Source organism: Thermobia domestica, chromosome 5, assembly GCF_964235325.1.
Source record: "Thermobia domestica chromosome 5, izTheDome1.hap1.1, whole genome shotgun sequence".
NCBI lineage: Eukaryota > Metazoa > Arthropoda > Insecta > Zygentoma > Lepismatidae > Thermobia > Thermobia domestica.
Window position 1 is genome coordinate 216,512,886 of NC_137458.1, and position 27,308 is coordinate 216,540,193.

General features: G+C 36.0%; 1 protein-coding gene across 1 annotated transcript in view; it reads left to right on the plus strand.

Moving 5' to 3' along the window:
• The first annotated feature begins 6,211 nt into the window (after positions 1–6,211).
• Positions 6,212–27,308, plus strand: part of LOC145685388 (uncharacterized) — a 105,704-nt gene continuing 84,607 nt past the window's right edge. Inside the window, exons 1-2 of the mRNA XM_081757781.1 lie at positions 6,212–6,223; positions 13,439–13,658. Of these exons, the coding sequence (XP_081613907.1) occupies positions 6,212–6,223; positions 13,439–13,658 (232 nt within the window). The remainder of the gene's footprint in view (positions 6,224–13,438; positions 13,659–27,308) is intronic.

Consider the following 27,308-nt stretch of genomic DNA (forward strand, 5'->3'; position numbering starts at 1 on the left):
CTGCAACGACTTTTGATCACTTCTTTTAATGTTCAAATATGTACCAAATGAGAAGAAATGTGTCGAAAATAACAGTACAATGCCAACGAAATCACTGACTCTATATACAGGACTAAGTCTAAGAGACTGCTTTATGAATACAAAAATGCAGATACAAACGAGCTCCTAATATAAGACCGCCTTTCTAGCAGGAAGAGGCGGCTGTTTTTGCTCGCCACGTAAACGAGCAGTGACTACATCGCGTATGTGAAAATCTTCATTGCTTGCAATTTTTTTCTACCCTGAGCGGCAGTTCGCCGTCGCTGATCGCGGCAAACTGCCGCCTAATGTGAAAGGGACGTAATACATTGCTCAACGACATGAATTTACGTTATTCACTTTTCCAGTAGTTGTCAGAGCCCTTTGTTTGTTTTCCAAATTCACTATACCAGAAGTCAAGATGGATCAGTAGTGGTGCGCCCACCTCCAGTGTGAAAGATTCTGATTCGAATCCAGGTCATGTGAGTTTTGGTGGAGAATATCGTGTCCGTGTATTTCTCGCGATTCTGATGTTTGTTCCCACGTGACCATTCCACCGATTCTTTTATAATCATTCACTCTCATGAATCATCTGCCTCCCTTTTCCTACAGAGCATATTTGTGGAACATAAAAGTAGAAATTTCATTTTATTTTATTCAGCAATGAGCTTGTTATCATTACTGTGTTACCATATCTGTTTATTTTTTGGTTTAAATGTTAAATCATGTGTTCAAAACACTTGAGCCGATTTGTAAATGTTCACATGGACTATGTTCCATGGACACGAGTATGTTCCATGGGCTAAAGAAAACGACAGTAAGCGCGAAGACATTATGGTGAAATAATATTGTTAAAGTGTAAAGTAGTTTGATAATAGCACTGGTGAATTCTCAGAAAGCTCATGGACATGATTATCATCTTGAGTTTGTGCGTCCTTGTGTTGAACTCAGTAAAGAATTCAGTTTCTTTTTACTTAGGGAAATGTTTTTTTTTTCATGTGTTAATATCCTCGGGCTTCTCCCTGAACCATATCTATCGAATCAACGACGAACTTGTATATAAGAAGTTAGCACTCTACTATCAAATCACTGTGCTTTCATATTGTTGATTTTTCCTAAGAACAAATAAAATTTCTTTCGTAACGTCGGTCGGTGACCGAAACATCAGAACATTAATTAATAAATTAACTCAAGTTGCAAACGATGTTAATATTGCAATTTTAGATTTTTCACTTAATTCCGACGAGAAATGAGTACGTGCCGTATATGGCACACTATGCAGTAATGTAAACTTCCCTAGAAGTGCACAGGGACACAATTCTAAGGGTACACTTGTAAATCAATTTCGAAGAATATTTTGTGGATTATATTTCGAGGTACAGACTGAGTCAACCAAACATCAACGTTACTACTATCGCCTAAGTCTGGAGCTGCAGAGGAACAACATTACTTTGGGCTCCAGTAAATATTTCGAAAACATAACTGAAACCTGAAATTCCACTCAGAACAAATGCTTTATTTACGAATTTTCTTTGCATGATATTGTTTTATCGATGATCTACACTTTATGGGAGTGATTTGCTCATCCACTGCCAAGAATTCTTCTTTGGAGACTTCTCTGAGACGTTCTAGTATCTGTTTAAGAAAAGGCCTAATCTTATGAAGTATGCCGTGGGCAAGTTCTTCTGCAGGAATAAAAGTTGAATTGGCATTGAAGGGAATAAATTGTTTGATCTCTTCAAACCAATCACAACTCATCACCTGATTTACCGCATCATGAACAAGCCTTCCGTTCGAGTAATGTCTAGTAGCTGCGAGTTGAATAATTGACATGTAGAAAACCACACAATAAGTTGTTCAAGTTCATTTGTAGTCATTTGTTGGCCGAAAATGCGTCGAATATAGCTTTGACTGTTTGACTGCGTAATGAGGAATCTCATCAATGGAAAAAGTACTTGAAATATTCAATAGGCGTTTATTGCTGTTTTAGTTCTTCAGATAAGTCCTGAGGTCTTTGAAAGTTTACATTCTTGGGGCTTTTTCATGTTTCTAGGTCTTAATGTTTTCCAAATCGCTCGATGACGTAGACCTTCTATCCTGAGAATTATTTATGAGTCAGAGAGGGACATCATCAACACCTGAATTCATTGCTTCATCAGAATTGGGTATGACGATTTCTCAGGGGAAGGAACAACAGAATCTTCATCCAAGTCCGATAACAAAATATTGGTATTTCTTGGATCTAGTGCTGGTTTATCTTCAGATAAATCTGATAATTCACTCTCTTCACCATTTGGAAGTTCTCTAACAGCTACGTCCATCATAAAAAAGCCCTGGATCAATTGATGTAACAGAATTGCAGAACGACTATAGTAGTTGTCAATTCCACACTTCAAGAACATAAAAGTACCTGTAAACGCATGGTGTGGCGGCATATATGGCACATGCGTTATTTTTTTCACATTCCTCCAATACGAACATACAAAACGAAGATCGTATTGTTGGAAATACATTTCAAAGTACTTATCTTGAATGTAATATTTTTTGTTTGGAAAAGTGCGCATAATGTTTCGTCAAAAAATTATTTTCACTGATAAAAATTCACTGCCTCACGAAAACCACATGTCAACGTTTCCCCGCCTAATACAACTCACAAAGAACATCGCAGATGACACCAAAATCTCTTATTCATACACGTCAATATTTCACACTGCAGACGAAACATTTGGCGCCTTTGATAATTTACACAAAAGCTAAAGTGAAAAACATGGGATGTGCTATATATGGCACGGCATGCGGTAAGGGGTTAATTTACAAAAATGGTTAGAATTTTAGTTACATTGTCCAGTGTGTTGAGTTAAAATAATATTTTAATAACGTATAAGATCGGCTTATAAAACGACCAATTAGAAAAGTATTAAGAAACAGTAAAAAAAACTTAAAAAGTGAAAGATAAAGGCTCCTGCACTAAACTTTCTCACTCCAAATTCTTAACCCTACAATGCATAGTGGGACAGATAGGGATCATAGTGGTAAATGATCTGTGCTTTCCTACATGACGGTATGTAGTTGCTAATGCATGTTGAACGAGATTGGGAACGTTTGAAGCTAGTTTTAAGTCCACAATTTCCGCATAGATGGCACTATTAAGCGTACTGGTACTCCGTTACTTATTTTTGTTTCCATTTGCAAAACTACTTTTTCACAGAAAATTAAAAAAATCATGCATTGTAGGGTTAAACTAAATCAAGTTTGCCTCAGTTATTATTGAGGCATTTGTTTATTTCACACGAACAAAATTATAAGATTTTTCTGAAAGCTTCGTCAGAAGAAAATTCACCCAAATATAAACTACCCCTTCTGGATCTTTTCAACATATTATTTAAGACATTTAGTAGAGCTGTGAATGAAATATTTGTTTATAAACTATCAATAATATTTTATAAGTCACATCTCGGGAAATTGTCTAAAGAAAATAAAAGAAGAGTAAATTGCCTTTTGTTAATATTTTCATGACAAGTGGCTTATGCATCTTTATAGGGTTAAAAATAAAATATTTATTTGTGAAGTATGCACAAAATCATCTGATTCGTTTCGAGAAAATCATTCGGGAAAAACTCACTTCCACGAGTAAATTATTTCTTATGGATTTTTCAAGAAAAAATGAGTTATGCAATTGTCAGTTCATTAGTGAAACATTTAGTAGTGTATACGTAAAAAGTATGGATGTCATCGTTAGGAAAAGACAACAATCTGTTAGTTAACACTGTATTTTGTTACATTTACAGTACACAAATAAGCCTATATAACAATTTCTTTTAGTAAAATCAAAATTCTTAATTATTATTGGAAACGAACGAAGCTTTTTAGCACCACAAAAGTTGCTTTTTCTCTTTTCTTGAAAACTGCATATTAGAATTTACCGTTAAGTGTGTTATCTTGTTCACTAGATGTAATCTATCAACTGTATATACTTTATATCTGCACACTATTTTAGTTCAACGGAAATTAAAAATTCAGATTTTATGATAATGTTAGGCTATATCTCAATAGCCACACTGTGCTGTTGTCTTCCTAGTATAATAAGAATTTAATGAGAGTATGATCCAGCATCAATTTTACATTAATAAGTGGGATGGTTCTCGTACAGGATCAATTTTTAGGTTTATAAATTTATTGGTTTTTTCTCCATTTTTTCGGAAACCACTCATGAATGTTATTTTGTTCAATTCAATAAAATATATCGATTGATATATGTCTCGCCTTTGGACATTTCGTATTCGTTAAATTCTAATAATATTGTAGAATTTATGAAATATGGGCAAAAACGCTTGTCATTTTCTAGAAAATCGTCTTGAAATACTCTCTTCCAAAAAAATAAGCTACATTTTCTGGATCTTAAAAGGATAAATGAGTTACACCATGTTGACAAGTTCCTAATGAAATATTTCTTTATGAAATACGAAAAAAATCGCCTTAGTCGCTTCTGAGAAAATTGTCTGGAAAACTCACCCCAAGATCAAATTACCCTCAGGACAAATGTGTTATCATCTTTTCAGATTATTAATTAAAATTTTATCAAATATTTACTGAATGAAATCGTCTTATTCGTTTTCTAGAAAAACGTCCAAAAAATTCATCCTCAGGATTAACTACTACTTCTGGACTTTTCCCAGAAAAAAGGCATATACTACAGTATAGGGTTGTTAATAAAATATTCAGGTATGAAATACAATCAAAATCGTTAAAGTCGTTTTCCTTTTCGTGAGCTTTCAATAAATTCTATTTCACTTTTTCTCTTACTCTAGGTAAGTGGTCTCTTCAATATGTAATTCTGGAGTTACTTAAAGATGGTGATCTGAAATTGTGCGTGGCTCGTAACTATGTAATAAAAAGAAGCTTGATTTCTTCGTTCCCGAGTGTGCAAATGTATTTAGAGCAAATGTGACGTGCGGCAATATAATAGTTTTGGGTATATGTCATGATTTTGTTGAACAAAGTATTTTAATGGGTTCTGTAGAGTTTTGTTACGGACTTCCAACAGGCCCATGTATCGATGATTAAAAGCATGGTAGAATTTGAATTCAAAATTGTAAAGTTTTGAAGTTTCTTCGCTTTATGCACTGGGTGTTGCTCCAGATATAGGTAACAGCAGGTTTCCAAGCGTAATATAATGTCTCTGAGTAATAAATGTTCAATTGTATCTACTGTGATGTTATTTACAGGTTTCGTCATTACGTAGTGAGTATTTGTTTCTGTAGTTACTAAAACATATAATACTTGAGAATAGTCTTGTATGTTTTGACAAAACCAAAATGAGGTGCTGATGGATGTTTGTGAATTAAACCATTGAACTGATAAGCTTTTGGGTATACATAAGAGATGGAGTAATCCTAATTCTGGATGCTTTTGTATACGGTAAAGTAAGTTGTCTTTTAAGCGAAAGCATTCAATAGCTCTTAGCGTAGATTTTTTGTAGGTTCTTGACCTTCTAAAACTGAAATTATTAAGTATGGATCATTCTTACGTTGTTCCTCTCGCAAATTAAACAGTAGTCGGTGATGTATTTGAAGAATAAGATTTTCTAACGTATTTGAGCGGTAAGCACGCAAATTTACAGGTGTTTCTTTTGCGTCCGTGTCGTCTTGATTGTTTTTATCCTTCTTAATAGTTTTGTGCAGCTCCAAACGGCTAATAATATCGGCTGGGTACTTCTCATGTTCTATATAACAAATGTCGAAATTATAGTCAGCTAAAAAAAAAAGTTTATAGCGTGTATATTTGCCAACTTTGTCAGGTTCCGTGTTTTGAGATGTTCAATATTTGGCGCTTATGAATGATTTAAATTTCCGGTAAGTAGAAAGTATCTATATTTGCGTAAAACATAGATGATTCCGTACAACTCTTTTTGCCAAACAGCACTTTTAATTTCAGCTGATGTAAGACGGCGGTTGCAATATAAAACGTTTCCTTTGGCTGTTCGTGGGTTGTAACAAGCCAAAAGTTCTCAGATCTGAAATGTACTGGCATCTGAGTATACTATAATTTTTAATTTATCGTCAAAATGATAAAGTGATTGTGCATTCAAAATTTCCTTTTTATTTTTTGATTAATTCATTTTGTGTTGGATTTCATTTAAATTTTGAATTTGTGAATGCTGGAATGATTCCACTTTCATAGCAAAGTCCCCAATATGGCTTCAGAGGTATGAACAAAGTCTTATGAAAATTTAAGAATTCTTTTAGTAGTTGGTTTCTTGACATTTTTAATTTTGTTAGCTCGGCGAAATGTTAATTTTGTCCTCAGAAGCTCGGAATCCTAATACTTCTAATTCATTGTATAGTACATTAATCTTCGGATTAACACGAAAATCGTGTTTTCGTCGTCGTTTGGAATAATTGTTCCAAATTGGAGAGTTGCTCTTTCCATGTATATGAGCCAATAACTAACTCATCATTAGGGACGTGAAGTTTTCGTTTTAACGATAATATCGAAAACGAAAAAGGAAAAGTAATATATATATATATATATATATATATATATATATATATATATATATATATATATATATATATGCCTAAATATATGATTCATTCATAAGTATTCTGCCTTTATTGGCAGATCACTTGCCGCAGCTGAGAAGCCTCCATGCTTCACGGTCCTCCGCTAACCTCTTCGTCTTCGCGTATGATCTTTCTGTTTTAATATCATCCATTAATTGTAGTCTCCTTCGCCCCCTCCTTCTCTTTCCCGCCACTATACTCTCTAGGACGTCTCTCATGATACAATCTCTTCTTAGGCAATGCCCCGTTTCTCTTCCTCTTCTTAATAATATCTAAAAATGTTCTTTTCTCACCCACCATTTCTAACACTCTCTCATTCGTTTTCCGCTCGACCAAACTAATTCTTTCCATTCTTCTCCACACCCACATTTCAAAGGTTTCCAGGCGATTTTCGTCACCTTTACGTAATGTCCACGTTTCCGCCCCATACATTACAACACTCCACACGAAGCATTTTATGAGTCTTTTTCTCAACTCTTTATTCAAGGTCCCACAAAACACTTTTCTTCCTCCTAAAGGCTTCTTTCGCCATCCCTATCCTTGCTTTTATTTCACGTTCGCACTTCATGTTATTACTAAGAATACTACCCAGATATCGAAAACTATTCACTTGTTCTATTTTCTCCCCTCCTACTTTTATATTTGACACAGACCCCTTCGTTCCAATCACCATGGCTTTTGTCTTTCTAACATTTATTTTCATCCCATATTCTTCAAAACCCTTTCTCATTTTTACTAACATTTTATTAATTTTCTTTTCAGATTTGGCAAGAAGCGCCATATGTCTGCAAATCTTATGCATCTAATCATTCTACCTCCTACCGAAATGCCATCATCATCATGTAGGTTCTTTTTCACTATCTCTTCTAGATAGACGTTGAATAGTGTTGGCGAGAGGCAGCATCCTTGTCGAACTCCCCTTCCCATTGCACTCTCTTCCGTCAATTCTTCCCCTATCCTAACACTTATTTGTTGGTTCATATATAAGTTTCTTATGAGTTTTCTATCTTTCCATTCCAACCCTATCTCCGTTAGAACTCCCAACAACAATTCCCAATCCACGCGGTCAAAAGCCTTTTCTAGATCAATAAATACAACATACACCTCTTTCCCTTTTTCTATAAATATTTCACCGATCGCCCTTAATAATCCAATTGCATCTCTTGCGCCCTTGTCTCTTCTGAACCCGAACTGCTCCTCCTCAACATCTTTATTTGTTCTTTCATATAACCTTCTGTTCAGTATTCGGAGCAGAATTTTAGCTGCATGAGGTATGAGACTAATAGTTCTATAATCCTCACATCTCTTTGGGTTCGATTTCTTAGCCATCGGTATCATGATCGTCTTCAGAAAGTCTTTTGGCCATACTCCTGTTTCATATATTTCATTGCATAGTCGCTACAATTCCTTCTTTCCCTTGTCTCCTATATTTTTAATAAATTCGATTGGTATGTTATCTATTCCGGTTGCCTTTCCATTCCTAATCTCGGATATAGCCTTTTCAAACTTATCCCGAAGAATACTAAATCCTTTATCATCCTCACCTACTTCATTTTCTACTTCAACATTTAGGCTACACGGTCTATCCCTACTCTCATATGTCTTCAATGTATTCTTTTCACCTTCCTATGTCCTCATTTCTCTCGCTGACTACCTTCCCATTCTTATTTTCTACTGCCATCATAATACCTCCTTGTTTCCTCCGAAATTCCATAGATTTCACCTCCTTGTACATTTCCTCTATTTCCCAACTCTTTCTAATTCTTCTATGTCCTCGCATTTTCTTTAGTAAAACTCTTCCCTCGCTCTGTCTGTTTCTCTTCGTAATTCATTATTTAACTTTCTGCACATCTTTCTGCCCTCTTCTGTATCAACCTGTTTCCACATCTTCCTCTACCTCATTTTCTGCAACATCTGCTTTGTAACCCACGGTTTCTTAACAGTTTTGTGTTCGCGGTAACCTACTGCTTCTTCTGTAACCTGCTGTAAGCAACGTTTAATATGTTCCCACCGTGTGTTACTACCTGCGCCTATCCTTTCCTCGTTTGAATATTTTTCTTCGAAGTTTTCAACGAAAAGATTTCTTATTTCCTCGTTTTTCAACTTTTCAGTATTCAACACTTTGTTACCTACTTTTCTTCTGCCTACATTTTTCAATTGAATATCTACTTCGGCCAGCACAAGATTATGATCAGAGAAAATATCAGCCCCGGGAAGGGTCTTCGCGTTCTTTAAGCTATTCCAATACCTGTCCTGAATCATAACATAGTCTATCTGATATCTTCCGCTGTCTATTGGTGATTTCCATGTATATCTTCTTCTCTTCTGCTGATTAAACCAAGTGTTCCCAATTACTAGTGAATTCTGTCTACAGAAATTCACCAGTCCGTCTCCTCTTTCATTTCTTTCGCCTAAACCATATTTTGCCTACGATACTACCTTCCTGTTTTTCTCCCACAACTGCATTGAAATCTCCCATTAGAATTATGCATGCACCCTTCTTCTCCCTATCTATAATTTCTTCTATTTTCTCATAATTTTCCTCTACTTCTTCAGTTGCATGCGAAGTCGTCGGTGTATATGTCTGTATCACCACTAGATCCTTCGTTTTCCCTTTAAGTCCCATCATAACTCTATCATCAATAAATTCTACTTTCACTACCTTCTCCTTTAAGCGCTTTCCAAGAATTATTCCTACGTCATTATGACCAGCCTTTTCATTACCTTAGTAAAACATTCTATATCCTTCGCTGTTCAATACCGTATTATCTTCTCATCTAACTTCACAAACGCCTACCAAATCTAAATTATTTTGTTTCATTTCTTCTTTAAGATTTTCTAATTTTTCTCCCTGTAACATAATACGTACGTTCCATGTCCCTATCCTAAACCTTTTGCTCTTCCCTGTCTTTCTTTCTCCGTCTGTCTTCCCCCATTATTACTTCCTCGTCCAATAGTCCTTTCCAAGCCATTCCCCTCCCGGAGATCTGAAAGGGGGATATTTTACCTCCGGAACTACATTTTGACCTGCGAAAGACCATTGTTCATATGTTCTATTTTTGCTGCCAGCAAAAATATTTGATAGAAGGTGATATTTGGTGTTTTTAAATCGCAAAATAAAGCGAATTTGGTACTTTTTGAAAATAACACCGAAATGCGCTGCATGCATAAAGCGATAGATTTGCGAAATTGCCATGTTGGCCGGTAATACTAATAAACTAGCACAAGTTTCTTTTGCAACAAAATGTGATTCACAGAAACCAGGAGCGTCATTTCAGATTTTGCTTGGGGGGGGCAAAACCCCTTGATATAAGTAAAATTTCGCGTATTTCACTGATTTACTACTATTTTATTGACAAATCTATATAAATCTCAAACTCAGGGGGGGCAATTGCCCCTCCCTGCCTCCCCTAAATGACGCCCCTGACAGAAACTGAAAGATTTCGTGGAAACTGCCTTTCTAAAGACGCGTTCCAGTTCCTACACCAGTGTTCAACCCTCAGTATATTCTTGAAAATAATGCGACTCCTGAGATTTTAAAGCAACTGAAACGTGTAAACGAGTTGTATAAACTGTCACCTTCAGATCTCGCTAAAGTCTACTTATGCTTGAAAGCTAGGTGAAAAGATCGGTAGATAACGGGAAAGAAGTGAATCTCTGGGAAACCCTCCTTGTAATGCAAAGTGAACACAAATATTTTCCTGCCTGTGCTCTTGCAGCAATATCTTTGCCAGCTTTCAACATTGATTCTGAAAGATTCAGAGTGCAACTCCGTAGTCACTGTAAAGAGGCAAAACCTTAAAGAAGAAAATGTGGAAATATTGACAATTTTGTCCTTTGGAAAATAAGAAACATTGAAGAAACTATAAATTCGCCATTAAGTGAAAATGTGTGTTGATAATCATATGAAATGCTCTTTAAATAAATATATTGTGAATTGATTTTTTGAAGTGCAGAAAATATTAAGAAACACTATGATATGAATTGCGTTTTAGATAAGTGTATTGTGAATTGATTTTTGAAATGAAAAAAATGTTAAGAAACACTGCAGTGTGGTTTTAGTCGATATATGTATTAAATAAACCCAAGTTTAGGAGAAATATCGAGCCATTTTGTCTCAGATGATAAATCCAAAAATATATTTTTTTTAAAATTTAAGATATCAAAATGTAAAACTATTCGATTAATTTTAAAATTATATTTCATGTTAATTAGATTTCAGATCACTCGCTCTATGTTTATAGTATACTTGCTTTTCGAAACCATTACAAAATAAAGCAAGAATCCCTATTTGATTGTATTAAGTCGCGGAAAATAACACTGATTTTGGGCAAAAATAACACCGATTTCAAGGATAAAATAAAACTAAAACTTCACGTCCCTACTCATCAGTAAAAGAAGTGATGCATTTCGGTAAATTGTATAGAACCATTTTAGTTGCTATAGGTAACACCTGAATGCTCGTCTTGTGCACCATGACGCTCCTTTCGAATGTATACATTTTGCTTGTATGATTTAGCTCAAAAGTCGTATATTTAGTGTTCTTGCGAATAATTCCACGAAGTCTCTTTTCTTCATTAGGTTCTGGGCCGCTTCTAGAGAAAGGAGACGCTCTTGCAACTTCAGTACTGTCTGGAAGGTTTCGAGAGCTATCTTATATATGAAATTTCGCTGTTATCCTAATGACAGAAAATGAATGTTCCGTGGCCTTTAACATGAGTTGACAAATTGCCCTTAATTTCCTCAGAAAATATCCGTCAGTCAGTTCATTTTCGCTTTATTGAATTTGAAAATTTTCCAATTCTGCTTTATAAGCTGATAACTTTGAATGACATAAAAAGGAATCTAACCTAACCTAACCTAATCAGGCTAAGCATGGTTGTAAGGTAGAAATTCTGAACATGGATAATGCATATTCAATATTGTTCGCCATATTGAAATTATTTTATTTTTCAAATGAAAACAGAATAATATAAGTTTTAGAATTGGAGTTTGCTGAGTTATTAGTTCAGTTCTCCTATTATTCTGTTTGAAAAATCTGTTAAGGTTAGCTCTCCTTTATGTAACTTAGCAACGTTCTGATTTTATTAGAACAACAGTGATAATTTCAGAGTGTAATCTGGGGCGGAAATTTCTCCCCGGAACAATGATATTTTCCCCAGACCATTTCTCCGTTCGTTCTCAAGGAGGACTGTCATATATTCGCAGTAATATTTTCTCTCCCTTACTGTTGAAATTCCCCTCGGAGGAATCTTAAATCATCACTGTGTATAACTGATTGTAATTCACGACTCTTACAAATACAAAAGAAGCAATTCTGTTAAGAGAAATATTACATTGATCAATCGACAACGTGCTTCTCAGATTTTGTATCATACTGTCAATTTCAGATCCGTGAACCTTACAGGATCAGTCCGTCATGGGTTCTTATCAGATCAATATCGAGTATTTTGTTTATTTAGTTCCTGTTTGGTATAAAAATTGGCCCTGCCAGTAAAAATTGTTTTAGAAAATATTGGAATCAATGTTATGCTAACATTCATGCACAGAACTGGACTTTCTTACTTGGACTGCCCTCCGACAAGTGCTGTTGAAGTTGCAATTTGAATGTATGTCATTTCTGTTTCCGCACGTCATTTCTATAATACTGCTTTGAAATACCATATTCCTGGAAAACTCAATGACAATCTGATAATGTTACGGGAAAAGTTCAATGCCACGCCTATAGACCTACTGTGGTTTTGAGTTCAAGGAATCAGTGAGCCAAGTTCCAAGAACAGCTTCATGAGGATAGACTTCTCTCTGAATGTAGTTGGAAAAAGACTGGAAAAGATTAAACTCTGTAACCATAAGGTCAGTGAAATGTGAAGCACATACAGTTAAACGTAAATTTTTGTTTTCGTCACTTAATACATGTGGTACTCATGCACTTAATGTTTGTACCTTATGCAAATGAGACGTCAATTTCTGTGCTATTAAACAGGATTCTCGTGAAGAAGCTAAGTCTATCGATCGTTTTGATTACATTACTTTTCCTAAAAACGAGAAAACCATTTCATTACTATATTTTCAGCAATAGCAATAGCTCCATACACAATACAAGTTTCTTCGCCATTCTTGCTGCATCTGATCCTGGGTTAAACTCGGAGAGTAGAATGTAGCGAGAATGTTGAACTTGTCATCTTGACACCCCATCTTGTTTCGACTGCAAATGTATGCTGCATTAGAACACACTATATTCTATTATCTATTTCTTCTCTCATTTATGCCCTCTCCGTTGGTCTAGTGGCTGGCATATGTGTTTGGTGTACGTGGTTCCCGTTTCGATATCCAGTGGGAGAACACTGAACGTACAACAGTTATTCGGTTTCCATCTTAAAGTATATGTCCATGAGCTACATAGCCTCGGTGCTGAAAATGAGCGCTAAATTTTAACAATAACCAGGAAAATTATCTCACTTATTGCATGTTTATTACTCATTCACGTATTAGTCAATAAATTGAAGTAAGTAGCAGACTTCTTCTTGTCAAAAGGTAAATAATACTGAAAATTGAAAATATTTCTGTTAGTTGGTCACTTGTTTCAGTGGACTACGAGAAACAGTGGAAATCATACAAGAAACTACTATATTTCATAAAAGTTATGGTTGGAATTGACCTTGCGTTACCTACGCATATTTCTTTCTTTCTGTAGGAGAAAGACTTTGTACATATAAATACGTATATATGTGTGTGTGTTCTAAGGACCTCTTTTTCAAAGAAATATACCCTGTATTAATTACAATACTAAATCAGCCATAAACTATTAAACACTAGTTTAGTGCGTGCTAATCATTCTCAATATTTAATTAATATAGGAAACTTTTCATCTAACGGGACAACAGAGTGCCTTGCCCTACTCTGAGGGTAGTTTCCAGTCTCCAAGTTTAGCAGGTCCATGTCAATCCTTCACCGGCTCTGGAAATACAGTCTCTTATGCAGGAACTTCATGTAACCCGCAACTAATTGCAAGCCAGAGCCCACATTTGGTTTGTCCTGCTATGCCAACATACCATAATCAGAGAAGCATTAATTCAGGTAGTATTAAATCAATTCATTTTCTGAATTTCACTACATCTGTTAGTTTTTTACGAAGTTAATTTACCTTTGTTGTTATTTTAATTTTATTAATTATTAATTATCTCAAGACAGAAACGTTGAACTTTTTTAAAAAATCGTTAGAAAACGAGTAATTCTAACTGTGAGCAACTGTAGTTGAATCGAACTCAGATTAAAGTCTGTATGGTTACAAGCAACATTACTTCATCTATACATGGTGTATCTTTAATGATGGGTCAAACTTCAACGGATGAAGGAGAATGACAAAAGAAGTGATTTAAGATAAGAAGTTTTCTAAAAATGCGTCAGTTCTAAGCCATAGACCAACGAAAATGTACCAAAATAGAAGAAAAATGAATAGAACTAGAGAACGAATTGTCGGAGAAAGATTGGGTCAAAGGAAATAGTGCATTATTTGACCTGGAGATTCGATTCAGGTACAAATCGATTAGGAACAGTAGCGGCGCAAGGGGGCTCATATAACAGCACTGCTTGGGATCGGAAACATTGGATAAACTTACCGGAAGGGTGGAGAAAGACACAGAAAGCAATTCGAGAGACGGATCCCTATTTCGGAAATGCAGCAGTCCCAAGCTATAGCCCGCCGGAACAGCGATTGATTAATGCAAACGAGCGAGAACTAGAGAACGAAGTACCGGAGAAAGGTCGGGTCAAAGGAGATGGTGCATTATTAGACCTGGAGATTCGATTCATGTACAAATTGATGAGAAACAGTGGCGGCGCAAGAGAATTACAGAAATGTACTGTATTACTATCGAAGCGTTGCGAAAAGGGCCAGGAAGAATTAACAGTGATTCAAGAGGCCATAACAAAACAGGGGGCGATTTGCCGGCGTCACGAAAGCTGTATAAATTGAGGCAGTTGACAGGAATGTGGCAGAATGTGGGATCTCAAAGCCCCAATATAACCGAAGGCTGAGAGCGATTCTAGAAAGCAGGATCCTTGAAGCAAGAAATACGCACGGCATAAACGATAACGGAGTGACGTTGGAGGTCAAGTGCAACAATCGTACAGTGTGTGTATGGTAAGGAGGACGACACATAGTAAGACTAGATAAGACTGGAAATTATACTAGTAAGAAGAGTAAATGTACTTATATTCACAGATGCTCAAAATAGCGTTCCCTGCTTTCGATGCAGACATGGCATCGCCGTAACAAGTTTTGTCTCGTCCTCTCGAAGATGCCTAGTTTCGTGTAATAATATCAAAGACAGCGAGGATTCGTGCGAGGAGGGTTTCTTCGTTCTGTACAGGTGTGTCGTAGTCGAGAGATTTTAGATAACCCCACAAGAAGAAATTAATTGGGTGCAGATCAGTGGATCGTGCCGGTCAAGAAATAGGATCTCACCTTTCTATCCACCTATGCGGGAAGGAATAGTCAAGACATTGACGAGCATCTACTCCAAAGTGTGGTGGGGCCTTGTGGTGCTGAACTCACATACGTTGACGGACATCAAGAAGTCAATATTCTAATAATTCAGGGAGTGTTTCTTGCCGAACAATGCGTACTTTGGTGCAGTTAAGCGAAATGGTAAGAGATATGGTTTTATAAGCTTGTCACCGATGATGACTGCCCAGATGTTTACCCCAAATCTCTTGTTCATGTTCATGCACAATGGTACCATGGGGAGTTTCCTCGGCCCACACATGACTTTTCCGGCTATTGAATACACCCTCTCTGGTAAAACAGGCTTCATGTGAAACAGTATCGCGGCATCAAACTGTGGGTCGTGCAAACAGCGCTTCACAAGCCATTTACTAAACACCACAAGGGGTGCGACGTCTGTAGGATTCAGGTCTTGAACTTTCTGTGGATTATAGGGGTGTAGTTGTTCACGGAGTACTCTCCAAACAGCACTGTGATCAACTCCCATTCCATGTGCTAATGCTCTAGTGATTATCGAAGGTTGTTCTGTCACACGATCAAGAACCTCTTCTACAAGGTCTGGAGTCCTGGTTGTTCCTCTGCATCCACGGCCATCACGTAATGGGCACAAATGTCTCGTTTCCCGTAAACGGCGAAATAGCCTCGGAAACATAGAGTATCTTGGATGTCGCCTGTCTGGATACCTGTTATGATATAACCTTACAGCTGCACTATTTTCATTAGCTAGCCCATACACAAACACCATATCTGCAAGGTTTTCAAACGTGAACTCCATTTCACTCCCGCACTAATCCCGCTACCAATGAAGAGCGCAGAAAACGCGTAGGTACAAATACTGAGAGGCTACTCACAGAATAGAAACACGCCTTCTTCACATCCATGACCTCCGAGTATTGTAATGCAGCGAGCGTACAGCTACAGAGACTTGCTGTTTCCTCTGTTGGTATGCAACAAACAATGTAGGTAACGTATGATATTCAAGCAAAGATAGGTGTCGAATGAAGCTTTTAACAAGATGATACGTATTTTGTTTTAGATTACTAAATAGGGCTTTCAAGAAAAGATTTATGCAAGATTGCGTTTGGAGCATTGTTCTTGCCACAGTGTCACGAAAGATAAATAAAACGCAACTTGAAGCTATTGAAAGTCAGGCCTGCTGATATTTACAATAATTGGTGGAATACGGAAGTAGGAGAAACCTGGAAACACCAGTACAATGATGTCGTCGAACATGAAACCTTACATGATTTGGGATCGACTCCAGAACTCCTGGATTCAAATCTGAGTGCTTTACCACCCAACCACGATGCATCAAGGATGATATTAAAAGGCAATGTTTATGTATCAACAATCTTCGAGCTGTGGGGTATAGGGGCTTTCTTGGCTAGTGCTCAAGTCTAGTAGACCAATTATGATTATGATGATAACTCACCTCCATTTGTACTATCGGTAGCTAGTTTAACCTACTTCGATACTAGTGCAACCATGTATTTTCCAAACAAGTACCATGAGCTCCTCCGTGGCTAAGCGGTTAGCGTACGCGCCTTTGGCGTGGGAGACCCGGGTTCGATTCCCGGCGGGAACTCATGTGGTTCGGATTCCACGTTAATCAGTAGGTCCACGTCTCATATAGCCTCGCTGCTGAACTGGACGTTAAACTCAAAATCACCTCACCAAACAAGTACCACTGTATACATCCAGTATTTATGTTGTTCGCTCCCGATATTTCAAACGGTTCTACGTACGAGAATTACAACAACTCAGCTTCCACGTCGGATATTGGCTCCGGCACGAAAAGTATGTCCATTTCGCTGTGAACATACTCTTACGCCGCCACTGTCCCTCATCGATTTGTACATGAATCAAATCTCCAGGTCTAATAATGCACCATTTCCTTTGACCCGACCTTTCTCCGGCAATTCGTTTTCTCGTTCTCGCTCGTTTGGATTAATCAATCGCTGTTCCGGTGGGCTATAGCTCGGAACTGCTGCATTTCCGAAATAGGGATCCGTCTCTCGAATTGCTTTCTGTGTCTTTTTCCATCCTTCCGGTAAGTTTTACCCAATGTTTCCGATCCCAAGCAGTGCTGTTATATGAGCCCCCTTGCACCGCTACTGTTCCTAATCGATTTGTACTTGAATCGAATCTCCAGGTCAAATAATGCACTATTTCCTTTGACCCAACCTTTCTCCGACAATTCGTTCTCTAGTTCTATTTATTTTTCTTCTATTTTGGTACATTTTCGGCGGGCTATAGCTCAGAACTGATACATTTTCGGATAACAATTTCTTATCTTAAATCACTTCTTTTGTCATTCTCCTTCATCTCTTGAAGTTTGACCCATCATTAAAGATACACCCTGCATATATTTATTTATCGGAATTTGGGAAATAACTCTTCTCAGCATCACGAAATTTGAAGTACCCCTATGCGCAAAAGAAATTGCGCGTATACTGCAACTCACGGTTTTGGATTGTTGCCCGTGGTGCACAGGTGATAACGGTTAACGGTTTTAAATTTAAACAAAGTTTTAATTAAGCATGAATTTAACTTATAGCGTACAGTGAGGAAGGCTCAAGAGTTCACTAGGATCGTTACAATATCGAATCCCGTGAAATGCACTGTAAACCTGTTCGCAAGCCCCCCGTAATGTTTAACAGATATTGTGTTCTAATGTTCATTTCAATGCAAACCGATATAGGCCTACGCACTTCAATACTCAACGAATGTGCAGACTATCCATGATTTGCAGTATTAAACACTCTTACCCACTGTATTCTCCCAACATGTCTCCCAGCGATTGCAACATTCTTTGGTATCTCAATCACTTCCTAGTAGGATAGTTTTACCTAGAGACCACTGATTAACCTGGTATTGTATGTTTCACTTTTTTACTTTTGGAGTTGACAGTCATCGGTTGGACATTTCACTTGCAAATATCTAATAACAACGTTTCTTCGATAATTGCGCAATATTGTATTATTTCTTTGTATTATTGATTTGCTTGGTTAGGCTTGTTTAAGCACTTTTTTCTTTCCACCGACGTATCACCTATACCTTAACGTTGTATAAAAATACACTAGCTCTCACCGGGAATCAAATCCAGAACCAATGCATTTGAACCATTTGGCTACAACAAGGCACATTTAAAAAGAAGTTTCGATTTTGTTAGGTAAATTGTCATTAGGTGTAACATTTAAAAAATATATATTTAAAAAAGGGTACCTATGAAACGCACTGACTTTTCTCGCTCGAATTTCCCAAATTGACTCGTGTTAGACTGCAGCTATTACTCAAACATTTATTTGGGAAATGCGAATAAAGTAATGTGATTTGGAAAACTTTGTTCGAAGCAACTTAGGTCCAAATGTAAAGTAACCATCGGTAATATTTCCGTTAGAAATAGCTTATGCCATATATTAGAATTATTAAGGAAATAATTGTATGTGAACTATGAGCAAAAGCGTCTGAGTACTCTCTGAGAAAACCGTCAAAAAGTCAGAAGTCAAAAGCCAAGAGTAAACTCTCTCTTGTGGATCTTTTCAGGACAAACTAGTTATGCTATTTATGAAACACAAACAAAATTGCCCGAGTCGTTCTCAACAAAATCTTAGGGCAAAACTTCCTCCGAAATGTAATATACTACTTCTAGATTTTCAGGATGATGGAATTATACCATATCGTTGGGTTATTTATGTAAATATGAACAAAATTGCGTCAGGCGTTAATGGAAAAATCGTCGGAGATAAGCTCACTTTAAGAGTGCTATTCCTTCTGAATGTTTACATGACGATAATGATACATTTATTTATATGTGATTGAGAAAATTGTTCGAAAAAACGCATCCCATACAGTAAATTACATCTTATGTATTTTTTTCAGAGCAATGATTCATACTACGGTGAAGGGTTATTAATAAAATATACATATTTGTAAAACATAAGCAAAATCTTTACAGCTGTTTTTGAGACAATTTAATTATTTTAAATGTTCATCCTTCAGTAAACTACCCTTATTTTTAGGTATCGGAGGATATAGGATTTGAAACGATAAAGTGTTATAAAAAATATATGTGTAGAATTCGGTCCAGATACGTTGAACAGTATGGCCTCTATTTGAGTGCATGTAAAAGCGTGACGAACCTACAGACGAATAGATAGACAGACATCCAAAAATCAATTTTTCGATATGTGGCGGCGTGAAACTTGAATTTATTGAAATCTCGAAATCGATTTTATCACTATCACTACAATTTCTTCTTTCGTCGCTCGAACGTGACACCGACAAGTAAGGTGATAATTTTAATCCCCAAAAATTAATGAGTTACGTTTAATGCGTTATCGTGAAGTAAATCTCAATGTATAGTAAAAAAGCTTATGCTTGTTTGTTATATCGTTTTAATATCAGTTTTTCATGCTACTGTATAATATAGAAATTGGCTTGGAAAAATTCGTGTTCCGCATTCACAGATCTGTATAATTTAGTTTTGTTTAACGAAAGCATTCTTTATTCCTTACGCAGACTTATGATTGCATTTCTCGCACTTGTGGATATGAAAAAAAGAGAAAGTCAATACCCTAAAAAGAAAAAAACAACACAAGCACACACACACACACATACAAATGATAATTTGACATAATCTTTTTTCTTTCTTCCTTTTTTCATGACAAGCTATTCGATAACATCATGTTTGGTGCTAACAAGCGGTAACACTGGAAAGACTGTGAAGGTCGCGTATGTTCTTTTTCCTATTCCTAACACACAAATCCGAAGTGAGTTGGTCGGCTGTTCAAGAACGGACAGGGGAGAAGTGAACATACAATACCATAAACTGAAAACAATCGCTGTTATAAATAGTATTAAAGTTCTGAATAAATACGTCGATTAAAGGATAATATCAATAAGTTATTTCCTTATTATATTGTTTCCGTTCTTATTAACATCAAAATTATACACTTCCTATAATGTTTTGTAAAAAAAAGAGGGGATGGGATGGCATGGGATTCGATCTGGTGTCAAAATAGTATAAGAACTACTAGTCCGCCACTCTACCCACCCAATCACGCAGACTAATTTCTGTTTGTTCTCTTTTTCTTAACTAATAATGCTCATAACCATGGTGCGTATCGCGTTGAACCTTAAGAGATTTTATGTTTGGTTCTATATTTTCGTACGACATCTTGCTTACAGAAGCTAATTTATATTTGGCAGACAATCTAGACGTTAGGTTTATACCAATATATTCAATATTTTATTCCACTTTCCAGTTCCTTCCGAAATCTCGTTCACTGCCTATTGTCAATTTCCCATCGCATCATGCTCTGCTACTGAATATCCCTTAAAAGCATGATTACCAGCATACGCAAAACAGAGCATAATTTGGTTTTTGCTTATATTTTTATTATTTTATTATATTTCTGGAAATATCTCCTTAGATGGATAGCTTTCTATTATCTCCACATACTAATAACTGACTTTTACTCATAAATGTAAGGAAAATGGAATAAATGCGAAAAATCGTGAGTTACAGTATACGCGCAATTTTTCTTTGCGCATAGGGGTACATGGATGTGTACGATGCTGAGCCCATTCATTTACAATCGATTACTTTCAAGATCATCGTATACTATTTTGAAAAACCTGTTTCAATCCAAACGAAAAAATTATCGCTGTTATAGGAATATTACTTCACGTTCTACATACTACCAGTATATAAATATTTATGTGCATATGCTTGGATTTATATTATAGTATATACGTATATAAGTATGCTCAAAAATCTTAAAATTATCGCTCAATAGTAATCAAAATAATTAAATGTGACTAATGATAAACATTTCCTCCATTATTCTATTAACTATTCAGCTCAAACTAAAATTTTCGGGGTTATTCAAACTATTTATATCGCTAGGGGGCGCGGTGGCTCAGTGGTAGAGCGTTCATCTCCGGTGCTTGGGGTGCCTGGTTCGATCCCAGCTCACGCCGTGTGGACTTTGTGGTGGACAAACACCATGCTCGTGGGTTTTCTCGGGGTTCTCCCGTTTCCTCCCACCTTCTTCATTCCACCATTTCATTCATTTCTCATAATCACCGTCTCCTTTAGCCTAACGGCATAACCGTAGGATGTAAAACTCAGATTTCATTTATATTTCTATCGCTAAACTTTAAACTTGCTGCATTGTACATCAGACAGAATATAAACTCTCTTCCTCTGCTCGTCCTCTGTTTAACTTCCTCTGCTCTGTATGGTGCAAACTAGGGATAGCCAAAATTTTCCGGGATCCGGATTCCGGGAATTTAACTTCCTGGATTTTAGAAAAATTCCGGAATTCGGGAAAATCTGGAATTTAGAAAATTCCGGAGTTTTTCTGATTTTACTTTTCAAATTCCGAAAAATAAAGATTCGGGAATTGGCTATCCCTACTGCCAACAATAATATTTGAAGAGTCAAGTGGAGAAACGTATTGGTCTATTTTTTTTAGTTTTATGTCCCACGGTTATGCCGGCTAGGCTAAAGGAGACGATGATGATGAGAAATGAATGAAATGGTGGAATGAAGAAAGTGGGAGGAAACGGGAGGACCCTGAGGAAACCCACGCACACGGTGTTTGTCCACCACAAAGTTCACTTGGCGAGGGCTGAGATCGAAGCCGCGACCCCTAGCACTGGAGGTGAACGCTCTACGACTGAGTCACCGCGGTCAAGGTCCAAAAATTTGAAACCAACTTTCAAATTGAATATTATGTTAACAACGTAATATTTTCAGACTTCGAGTGTTTTGATTTTGGTGATTACCTAACCATTTCAGTGATTTAAAGAACTTAAATGTGCTGCTCACTGAGTTTAGAGCTGTTTTATTTTCTGAATCCTTTCTTTTCTTTTTTTCGGATATATCATGTGCAAACATCTGTAAATATTCTGTAGGAATCTCTCTTGTAAATTCTCGTTTATTCAATTAGTATGAACATTTTAATAATATATTTACTCACTTATTTTACATTTTAATTGCACTATATTGCATTTTTAATTGACCCATGAAGAGTACACATATGTATACTTAAAGTTGAAATAGTAAGGCTATTATAATGTAATGGACTTCGTTTGTGCTTTTAGATTCTTTCTTCTTTGACATCCCGACATTTGTAAGAAAACTAAGAAGGCATTTTAAAAGCTTCAAGAATATGGAATATTTATCTTGAACGCCTTTGTAACTTTTAAACTAATAAACAAAAAAAAATCTGAATTTTATCAAGCAAATATCGGCAAGAGAGACATTGTTTTTTCATACTTTGTAATACTGTGCGGTTAATAGTGTTGCCAACCCAACGTAAAGTTATATTTTTCAAATGACACTACGTTAGATTATTATTACATATTTCAAATCTACATGTAAATGGAAAACATACAATATCACTTCGTTATTCAGTGTTGCACGCATGGACAGAGTTATGGAGGGCATGGGGGCATTGCCCTCCAACTTTTTGACAAAAAATTAAAATGCCACTTATAAGATGGCTACTATCAGACCTCCGAGACGGACCAAAAGATCTGCCCCCACTGCTCCCCCAGCAGATAATTCCTAGCTCCGCCTATGGTTGCAAGGTATGTCGTTCTGATTTCTTTCCACTCAAGATCGTTCGTACTTCGGCAAATAGGCACTATAGTGTGACTTGGCGTAAAGCTCACTCCGGAAGCTAATCTACGGTGAAAATAGTGCGAAATTACAGTTTCTCTTCTAAACGCTGTGCCTTACTGTCGCTATCGTCTGCCGAAAGTTTGCTCTAAATAGTTTCTTTTGCTGGGAGCGATGACGAAGTAGTCGTCTCCGCCCATTCTCATGTCCTAAAGATAAGGTTAGAGCGAGCTACTCTTACGACATTGTTGGAGGGTTTAAAACTTGAAAGCGTTACTATTGCTTGCCTCATGTTTACACGACGTACTATAAAATAAATAGTACATTGATAAAAAATAGAATGTGTCACTTAGGAGCATTATTTTGAGTTTGACGTATAAATGTTTCGACAGGTTTAACCTTAGAGGAAAGTTTAATCGCGCACTTAAGGTTTAATCGCGAATTACCCAGACATTTTGGGATGAAAATGACTAAGAACTCAGGTTATAATCACGTCCTTTAACTTTGAACGTATGTATGAGCTATTATGTCAACTGCATTACGTCATGAAAAAACAAGCGAGAAAGTGAGTGAGGCAAACGCGCGGTATTCACCACCCGCGTAGGGTAATAGCGCGCAGATAATTTTCTAGTATTAAATGATCCAATGTAACATAGAAACCAAATATATGTTTATGTATTTAATAATCTACTACGTACTATAAACTTGAAATATTGAAAACAGAGACAATAAACTTGAAGTACTATACTTGAAATGAAATATTTGAAGTAAAACTTGAAATAGGGTCTACTGCAAACATTAACACAAACTATTGTCAAGTCTACTTGCACAATGTTTATTCTGTCTAGCTTTTGCGTTTGGTTTTCTTTAAGTACTTTCTCGGCATCTGCGAAAATAAGAGAGGAAGAATATTTTGAGTATATTTTGTCCCCTAAAAAGCAATGAGGGGGAAACCGCGCACTAATAGAATACATTGCGCGCCATTACCCCATATGCACCTTCACACAGAAAAAAAATAATTGAAAATAGAACATGCTAATATTGTCGTGTAGTTGTTTTATATTATAAAGGAACATAATATTCTACTTACCTTAGCAACATAATTTCGTTCTTCTTCAAAACATCCAACACATAACGTTTTAATGTCTCTGCTCAAATTATAAGCACCTTCCTACTTTGTCTTTCAACATGAACTGCGCAGTTATTATGGCACGCACAGCCAACTGTTACATGTTGTATTGTTTCACTCCTTGTTCGCTACCTGTCACTCGCCATTACAAATATTATGCTCTGCGATATCATAGAAAAACTTTGATGCGCGATTTTACCCTCCTGCGCGATATTCATCCACTTTCCTCTTTAGCCCTGCAAAATAGTTTTGTAAGCAGTAGCCTGTTCTCAGGTTCCAATTAGGCAACCCAGAATTTTCATAATCGGTATGGCTCTAATTTCCATTTCTTTGTTTGATTAATCAAATAAAGGGACATTATCTTTTCGTGTTTGTTTTCTAAGAATGTAAGTTTTATGAGAGACCTACAATTATTATTATTATTATTATTATTATTATTATTATTATTATTATTATTATTATTATTATTATTATTATTATTATTATTATTATTATTATTGGAACAAGCTGAACATCATAATCAGGAAATATTTTAACACTTTTAAGTTTCAAGCCCCAAAATCAGATGTTTTACTCCGGGGGCAGCAGCGTTCACTGGCCTGTTGAATAAAACATGAAGAGTACATCACATATAGCTATGCACATTAGGGTGGTCGGAAAAAGTGAATTGATGAAAAACGAATTCTAATAGTGCGGAGAAGTTGTGTGTTCGGATACTTATTAGGGGATTAAAGTTTTAAAAATATGACCAAAATTATCAATTATTGCTTTAACGCTGAAATTTTAAAAGGTTTTCGATTTCTATTAATATGATGTTACTTTATTTTAACAGGTTATTAGTTGTAAAAATATTTCTAAAATTACTGCGTTACGTTTCAAGTTCCTGTATACGTCCTAAAATTAGTGGATTCTAATGAAAATTTCGTTTTTGTTCATTATTATAAAGAGACGCACTGTTGTGTTAAATAGATAGATAATTAAGGCCATTTTTCACTAATTTGTTCTAGAGAGGGATTTTATATATTCAAATTTGATATGAAATCGTTAGCTTGCAGCTTGTCATTTTTGTTGATTTTTTTGATTTAAATCAAATTTTTCTCCTCGTATAATACAAGTCGCGAACTGAAGAAAAAGCATTAGGAATTAGTAATAAATGCTAATTATGCCATTTAAGTGAAGTATTGGGGTTAAAATTTGAATTATCGCAAACCATTAACCTATATCAATCCCAAACAATGTATCTTAACCCTTTTAAGTTATGGCACTTTTTAAAGGTAAATTATAGACTTTCAGTCAAGCAGCTATAGCATCATCCCTATTTATTCTAGGATCATGGTACATACATCACTCTCTTTAGAATAGAACAACTTCTGAAACGGTAACATTCACATTTCTCTATCATGTCCCTGTGCGGGAAATTTTGAGAGAAATTGTCATTTTTTTTTTTTACTTTTCTTTAAAAAAAAAATTTGATTCCCTCTGGATTCCCCTGTGTTCACGCACAGATCTCAAAATCAACTGGGCAATACTAAGGAGTGTACTAAATGTGTGTACACAATTTCAACCTTCTATCTTGAGTAGTAAGGGTGAGGAAACTATTTAACAATGAGCTAAGAACATTCCCACAATGCCCCAGATGACCCGGATGTAATATAAAAATTTCCTCAGACATCCCTATTTATCCTAGGATCATGATTTGTACATTATTCTCTTCAGAATAAAACAAATTTTCAACGGTACCCTTCAAATGTCTCCATCATGTATCTGGGGCGGGCAAATCACGAAAAAAGAAATTTTCTGTTAAAAATACCTTTTTTTTTTTTAATTTTTACCTCTGTGGACACTCGCCCTGTTTTAAGGCAGAGATTTGAAACAAATCTGCAAAATACTGAGGGGCGCACTGAGTAAATGTGCAAAATTTCAATCTTGTGGGTACAAAAGTAAGCCCGCGAAAAATAATATTCCCCAAATACCCCAGATTCCCGTATGAAACAGGATCTCAGGTAACAGTTTCCCGAGGCATCCCTATTTATCCTAAGAGCATAGTACGTATATCATATTCTTCAGAAAGAACAGCCTTTCAAACGGTACCATTCATATGTCTCCATCTGAGGCGGGAATATCACGAAAAAAGTTACTTTTGTTAAAAATATCCTTTTTTAAAAACAATTTTGCCCCTCTGGACCTCGCTGTTTCCACGCAGAGATCTGAAAACATCTGAAAATTATTAAGGGGTGCACTGAACGAGTGTGTAAAATTTTAGTCTTCTGAATGCAAAATGTAACCCGCCAAAAAATAATAATAACAATACGCATAACAAAAAATATCTTTTTAAATTTATGAGGTCATCACACACTATGTCTCAACGCAGAAAGACGTGAAAGCATATCAAGACTGAAAATGCCTCTAGTCTTGAAGAAAACGAAGTAAAAAGCTATGTTGGTACTTTTTAATCGAATAATGAAGATTCTACCCTATCACCTAAAATAGATGATATAATTTAAAAGGTTAAGTACTAAGGAAAAAATACAGCAACGTTTATCAAAATGACACTTTTTTCACAAAAGTTACTTATATTTGGCAGGAGCCTATTTTAAAAAACTCAGAATTAGCTTGCGGCATGAAATACATAAATTTCGCCTAAAGTTATAAAATTAACAAAAAAAATGGAGAGGGGATATGATCCCTCTAAATACGCCCTATTATCTAGAAACAAACAGACACGCACAAAAAAGAATTCTCGTCTTAAATGTCGATGGTGATTTCCCCGTTGGAATAGTTAACGATTTTAAAACCCAAACCCAATGTTACGAAAAGAAGAAATCAGGATTGCTCCGTTACCTATTCAAAACGGGATTTTCCCTAATCATCCTCTGCATGACACTTGTTTTCATACTATACTGTACATTTGAGTCTCATTGTATTATGATTATTAACTTCCATAATCGAAATAACAGAACAGAAACGGGATATTACTTATTTACACTTTAAATTAATTTATTTCGGAATTTGATTTAAATTAACGATTTTTATTTAAAAAATCAAGTGATTTAAATCTTGATTTAAATCAGACTGATTTAAATCAATCCACCCGTAATTAGATTAATATGCTGCAGTTCGATCGGAATGAGATTTCAAGATGCGCCCTTGACTGATAATGGTAGTACAAAAATGTAATTTAACATGCATTGGATAGATGCGTATGAGCTTGCTTTCTAGGCGCCTCCACGTGGTAGAATTTGAGTCATTTTAACAAGAATAATCTTGCGAAATGGGAGAAGACCTCCAATTTGAATATATGACCCCCCCTCTGGAACAAAGGCGTAAAAAAATGGTCTTGCATATACTTTAAATACAGAAGTATGTATGTTTGTAATACTACTAAAAAATCAAATTTTCTCCGAAATTCACTAACTTTAGGCTATATGCGGGAACTCTAAACATATCGTTGTAATATAT